This window comes from Arachis ipaensis, chromosome B6, assembly GCF_059453495.1.
Source record: "Arachis ipaensis isolate K30076 ecotype BB chromosome B6, ASM5945349v1, whole genome shotgun sequence".
In the NCBI taxonomy this organism is placed as follows: Eukaryota; Viridiplantae; Streptophyta; class Magnoliopsida; order Fabales; family Fabaceae; genus Arachis; species Arachis ipaensis.
In genome coordinates, this window is record NC_142441.1 from 22,378,993 (window position 1) to 22,385,416 (window position 6,424).

At 37.9% G+C, this 6,424-nt stretch overlaps 1 protein-coding gene and 1 long non-coding RNA gene across 3 annotated transcripts; one reads left to right on the top strand and one right to left on the bottom strand.

Moving 5' to 3' along the window:
• The first annotated feature begins 1,588 nt into the window (after positions 1-1,588).
• LOC148554862 (uncharacterized) lies at positions 1,589-2,239 on the top strand. Its single transcript, XR_015885880.1, has 2 exons — positions 1,589-1,819; positions 1,917-2,239. It is a non-coding gene; the product is annotated as an uncharacterized LOC148554862 (long non-coding RNA).
• A 129-nt stretch (positions 2,240-2,368) lies between these two features.
• On the bottom strand, positions 2,369-6,017 carry LOC107646144 (uncharacterized). Of its 2 annotated transcripts, XM_088490124.1 has the most exons (8): positions 5,862-6,017; positions 5,336-5,779; positions 5,194-5,246; positions 4,747-4,784; positions 4,324-4,642; positions 3,366-3,682; positions 2,771-3,245; positions 2,369-2,721 (listed from the first exon to the last, which is right to left on the bottom strand). In XM_088490124.1, exons 1-8 carry the CDS (start codon positions 5,872-5,874, stop codon positions 2,647-2,649), a joined length of 1,734 nt encoding a protein of 577 aa, XP_088346250.1. In that variant the 5' UTR covers positions 5,875-6,017; the 3' UTR covers positions 2,369-2,646. The 2 variants fall into 2 exon arrangements, with proteins under 2 accessions (XP_088346250.1, XP_016205823.1); XM_016350337.3 differs by having other exon boundaries at positions 2,369-3,245; positions 5,862-6,004.
• Positions 6,018-6,424: the final 407 nt, after the last annotated feature.

The following is a 6,424-nucleotide window of genomic DNA, read 5'->3' on the forward strand; positions in this document are numbered from 1 at the left end:
GAAGTACTTGGATTTTCTTGTTGAATTAAGTTTGAATCATTTGGTAGAAAGCAAAGAACTTATCAGGTACTTCAGATTTGTGTTTTAAAAAATATACCCAAGTCATGCAAGAGAAATTATCCACAAATAACACAAAATATTGAAAATTATTATGGAAAATAGGAGCTGGACCCCACACATCTGAGTGTATTAGAGAAAAAATGGAATTGACTCTAGTGTTGGTTGGAGGAAAAGAAACTCTGTGATTTTTTGCACGAATACAAGTTTCACATTTGAGGGGTTCAATACTACTTGTAGAAAGACTAGGAAATAGTAACTTAAGGTACCCAAATGAAGGATATCCAAGACGCCTGTGCCATAACCAAAGTTGCCTAGTAACTGTTCCGTGAGCAAGCATGACATGATCCTGGTGTGCTACTTCATCAACGTAGTAAAGGCCTTCTCGCTCAGTACCACGCCCAATGATCTCCTTCGTAAAAATGTCCTGTAAAAGATAAAAAGGTAGAGTACATGAGTACCACACAATTTAGTTCCTTTGTTACTTGGCTAACAGACAATAATTTTGATGATAGTGCAGGGACATAGAGGCAATTTTTTAATTTCAATTTTTCTGAAAAAGTAATGGAGCCTCCTCTTTTAACATCAATTAATTCTCCACTAGCTGTTTCAATATGAGCTTTTGAGGGTATAGTCAAGCTATTAAAATCATGGAGATCATGAGTCATAGTATCGGTAGTCCCACAATCGAAAATCCATTCATTTATCCTTTTAATTGGATTCTGATTTTGGGTATCCCTTTATATTGAGTCGCGGTTTGGGCTGAGCAGGAGGCAAGGAGTTTAGGAAAGAAACCAAGAATTATTTAAAAAAATATTATTTTTGTTATTCATATTTTTCATTTGTGATTATACAATTCTTACCAATATATAGACCAAAAGTATGCTAAGAATACACTAAGAATACACTCATTATGGAATAATATCCTAATAAATTACATTGAATTTTTTTTAATTCTCTTTGATATTTTCCTGATTTTGTTCTCTAATTATGATATTCTAATAGTCATAATAGTAACTAACTTAACTATAAGCTGCGAGCCACCTTCTTCGATCAGCGTCGTTCTCGCTATTGCTCTTTGTTCTCAGCAGAGGCTTCGAACAGCGATATTAGAAGGGATAGGTGGGGTAATTATGAAGTTCAATGTTTTGGTAGGGAAGGTTAATTTGAATTCACTCTTGAGATGTAATAGTTGCTCATTCTTGCTTGTGTGGGTCGGGTCCTATGGGCCCATATTAATCAAATCAAATGAGTTAATAAATAGTCGTTGGAGGTGATATCCGCAACACAAATTTGCGGCAGATTAACTTTTGGGCCGTTAAATCGGGGAACCGTCGAAAATAAATGAACAATGAATAGATATGATATGTGCATATGACTAGATGGTTCAGGAGCTTAACAAAACTTTAAGACACGTAGGCATGGGACGTTGGTGCTACCGCCACGTAGTCCATATTGCATGGAATCCTCGAGACAATGCCACATTTCCGTGGACCGTCATAACTACTTGAAGATTCAGGAGCAAATATACATACATGCATGTAGGTATATATCTGCTAGCTAGCAAGGGACGTCGTTGAAGTTGACACCAACCAACTCTACTGATTTTTGTTATAGACAAATGGAGAAGAGTACTAAACCTGCAATGACATTGATTGGGAGAGTTTGCAACACTGGTGGTTATTGGAAACTGATGACAACCAAGGCCTCTAACCGGGCTGCAGTTCACGGTGTTAAGCAACCTGCTCCCGACTTCATCCCAGTAACCCAACCTAACCTAGCCAGCCTCTCTTCCACTTCATTTTCTTGCTCATTTTATTATTAAATAATATATGCATGCCTGTGCTTTTATTTTGCAGAAGGAGCAAGTTCAGGAGGAGATTGAGAAAGCCAAAAAAGACAAAGAAGCTAAGAGGAAACACATTGAGGACACTCTCAACTCCCATCTCCCCAACTTCTCCAACTCTGATTCCTCTACCTCTCCTCCAAATTGATCTACTTACTCCCTCGTATCTATTCACTCTTTGTACTTAATATTAAACAAAATCCAACACTATTTTCTCTGCTAAACACTAGTAAGTTTTATTTTCTTATTTATTTATTTATTTATTTATTATGTATCAACATAATTGGCTAAAACCTATAATCAAAGCGAGAAAAGAGTGAAAAGATTTTGTTGCAAGATTTCAAATAAGACCTAAATTTCGGATGCAATGCACACAGCACACTATTGAATTTGGCCACTAAGTTCAAACCTCTGTTAGAGGCTGCGGCTGCAAAACAACATACAATCAACTTGTGCACTGTAAAGTAACAAAATATTCATATGATAATTGATAAACTCATAGTTCAGTTCAACATGATTAAAAGATCAACGATCCTGAGAACTAGTAAAAATAAATCCTCTCCTTTCGCTATGGCCATTCAAGTCTTCCTTGGTCTGGCCTAGCAGTGGTTAATGATTGGAATGAGAAAGCAATGATCACACTGTTAAAAGAATAAAACTATTGGTGGCATTTACTGTGATCTATATAACACGGAGCAAAACAATATGACATTGCTTTATATCATGTTTGAGAACTGAGCTAGTCAGGTAGCTGCACCGGTTTTATTGTTTCTCTTAAGCCACTTCAACGAGCCTTCCGCGAACCCACTTTTTACTTGCTGATGGCGATTTACATTGTGCTTCATCTTTAGTAGGCTGAATTTCCACCGCAGACGGCGAAAGTTGCGTCTCGCATTTTCTGCTTTCATCCTCTTCTGTCTCCCCTTGTTCATTTGATGGACCTGATTCCCTTGTATGACTATTCAAACAAGGTACGGTAATGCAACCATTGGTGCTTGTTAGCCCAAGTTCTAAATCACCATCTACTTGCATCTCCTTGGATAACTCGCCAAAATCTTCAGAGAACTTGTAGTCATTTGATGAAAATGCTTTGTGACCATTTACATGAGACTTAAGTGATTGGCTTAGAAATTCAGAAGCCGACCCTTCCTCATTGAAATCACTCGATGCAACCGATGAAACATCACTCTCGCTCATCTCCTCTGCATCAATGGATTCAAGTGCCTGAATAGCTTCGGCAATAAGCTTTCTGCTTTCTATCAACGAAGCTTGCGCAATGGGACTCTTTGTTGCAGCAACCTCAAGTGCCTTGGCAGCTTTCTCGGCTTCGGCGATCAATAATCTGTGCATTAAACACAATCTCATTAGTGTGTATACAGGGAAACTAATACAAATCAACAATTTGAATAAAATGAGAACAAATATGGCGTCCACTGATTTGTGTACGTAAAGATAGGCTTACCTTGCTCGTTCAATGACTTGAGCTTGTCCAGTTTCTGCAGCAGCTCTTTGTGCTCTAATGTTCTTTATCATCTCAAGCTTGGAATTTACAAAAGGATCCTTAAAGACAGGGGACGTGATTTTTTTCAAAGAGTCACTCTTAGTCCCGATTTTGGAGCTGCTACCGACGCGAGTGCTAGTATTAGTATCTTTTCTCATTATAGGTTTCTTCTTTTTGGAGTGTGAACCATCACTTGGCCTTCTTCTAGGTTTCTTTTCGGCCCCAGCTTCGCCACCATGATACTTGGCTAACCCAGAGCAAACTCTCTCGCGATATCCCTGATATAATACAAATAATTTGCTCAGGAAACAGGAATCAGAACCCAACTAATGTGGCTCAATAATCAATCAATGTGATTTTATTAGATTGTACTTCCTCCTCCTCCACACACCAACTTTGGTACAGAAGGAATTCACAGTTTCACACCATGGACCTTCTCCTTAACTTCTTAGCAATACTGTTAATATTCTTTATTTATTTGAAGACAACTTTTAACTTAGAAAGAGCACAGCTTCAAGAAAAAGCTGCTCACAGGAGATGTCTCTATTACTACTCAGCCGCATGTTCTAGTTAATCCTAATTGCATATAGAGACGAATTACAAGCGATTTGTAACACAGGTCACGACTCTAAAATCTTAAGGAGCATAATGAGAAAAGAGCGGTAATGGTATCAAAATCAAACTATCAAATCATTTGACATACAACTCTTAAGAATTTAAATGCAAGAATTATCAAATGTTGTGTCTTTCTACTTAATCCCTGAGAGGGTAAACCTTGAGTATTTAACATTTAAAGAAAGAAAAACTGACTGTTCATCAAGTTGACTCAAGTTGTTGCTGGCAGAGGTCAAGATCTGGCACACATTTATTTGGGCTAAAGTGAAACTTGAAGGTATTATTAATATATACAAACACTTACTGGATCAGCCCATTTTGCAGCAATAGCTTCTGCGATTTTTCTTCTCTGCTCAGGAGACTTGGGCGCTCGTTTGCTACCTGGTGGCCTCACCATTTGTTTCCTTTGTTCAACACACTCTGACCACTCTTGCTTCAGCTGTTTATCCAAGATTCCATAGGAATTCCACTGCAGCTCTTCCTGCTCAGCATATCCTTTTCTTGAAGCTTCCGCAATTAAATTCTGCCACTCAAAACAACATGCCTCCTGCAACATCTTTTTTCTAAGCCTCCTATCCCATCCCATTTTCACTCCAGCGCCTATCTTCAGTCTTGTTTCTGTGCTGTGCAATCAATATGGAAGATAAGTTTGAGTAAAAGTAAGTGAAAAAGGGACCAATCAGCAGAGCAGCAGCGAATTAGCAACATCTTTCAAGAAAAGACTTACGTCTGTGCATGCCCAAGATTAGCCAGCTTCATTTTTATCTGCATTACCAAATTTTATGAAGGAAATCAGTTAAAATTTTGAAGCTAAAATTCGAAAACCCAATCATCAATCTAAACCTGTTGTGTCAGTATTAATACTGAATAATAACCCATTTAAAAATTACTACCATTAAGAAATTGTTTAGTGAGACCAGAGAGAGACAGGACACGTGTAAACTTGAACATTACATATTGGCCCAGTGAAATACTCAAGATTGAACTATATTGTTTAGTGAGACCAGAGAGAGACAGGACAATCCTGTTTTACAATGGATTATATTTTAATTTGTTCATTGTCTAAATTGGGATAAGTGATAGATTTCAATGATATTGAACTAAAATGGATGTTTGTGAACCTAATATGAAAATCTACTTTAGCAAAGACAAACATATTCTTACATGACATCACCTTAGGATTCTGCATAGCAAGCCTTGTTCTTTCCCTGATTTTGAGCAAAGTTTCTGTTTAGAATGACAAAGAGAGCTAAATGATGGAAGACAGGATGGAATGTGAAGGAAGATAAAGAAAGAAGAAAAGAAAATATAGTTACCAGGACTATGCTTTCTTCCTTTGTTCCATGGGGTGTTTCCTTTATTAGCTTTGGAAATTCTCATTCTTCTCAACTTCTCCCTCTCGTCAAGCTCTTGTGATTCTTCATCACAAGAGTCAAGGTGAACCCCTGGTGCTGAGTTGGCAGTAGCAAGGTGCAAGTCGGTGGAGTGTGTGCATTCGTCTCGTTTGTGAGGCAAAATCTTTGGTTCAAAGGTAGCAACAGCCTTAATGAGAAGCGTCCCCGTCCTCGTCCCCCTGGGAAGGCGAAAAGGGACGACACTCAAGTTTTCCTTTCTAAGCTTGTTCCAGGCACAGGGAAGACAGTGGTCATTGCCAAAGGTCAAAGAAATGGATGAGCCTTTCAAGTTAATGTGATACGGCATTGGTGCCCTCAGCGATGAATACAAAGGACATTGCAAGCTTAGCTGTGCATTTGTTATCTCTGCTCACAATAACCAACAATTCATATTAAACATAAGAGTTGAGCAGAGTGGAATTTATAAGAGAGAGACAAGTGTAGGTACCAAATAAAGGCATGGGAGCTCATCCAGCGGGAGTGAGTAGGGAGGAAGAATGGAGCAAATTAGAAGAACAGAGCGCGTGGATGAGTTGGAATCGAAGGTGAATGAGAAGAAAGTAGAAACACACATCCAGCAATAGCATCAAGAACAGGATAATGTAACGTGGAAGGTACATACTCATACCTTTCCCTGCCCATTACCCGCCACAGGCCCATGGGGCTGCTTTCCCTTCCTTTTTCTTTGGGCTTCACCACTTAGCTCCTTACCGATACGATAATTCAGAGGACGATTATCAAGCATCATTAATTTCATAAAATCATATTTCCCAATATAAATTAACTTAATTTTACCCAAATACTACAAAATAAATAATTTCTAAGTTTGTTTTTTAATAAGTTATTCACATGGTTAAATTAATCAAATACTCCGTTTTATCTTCCTACTTGATTTGCATGATTAGATGCTTAAATAAGAAGTTAACTTTATTTAGGCCAGTTTAAAAAGTTTCAAATTATTTTTTTTTGAGTTTTTGAGCTATAAAAAGTAGTAGTATTAATATTTGGTAT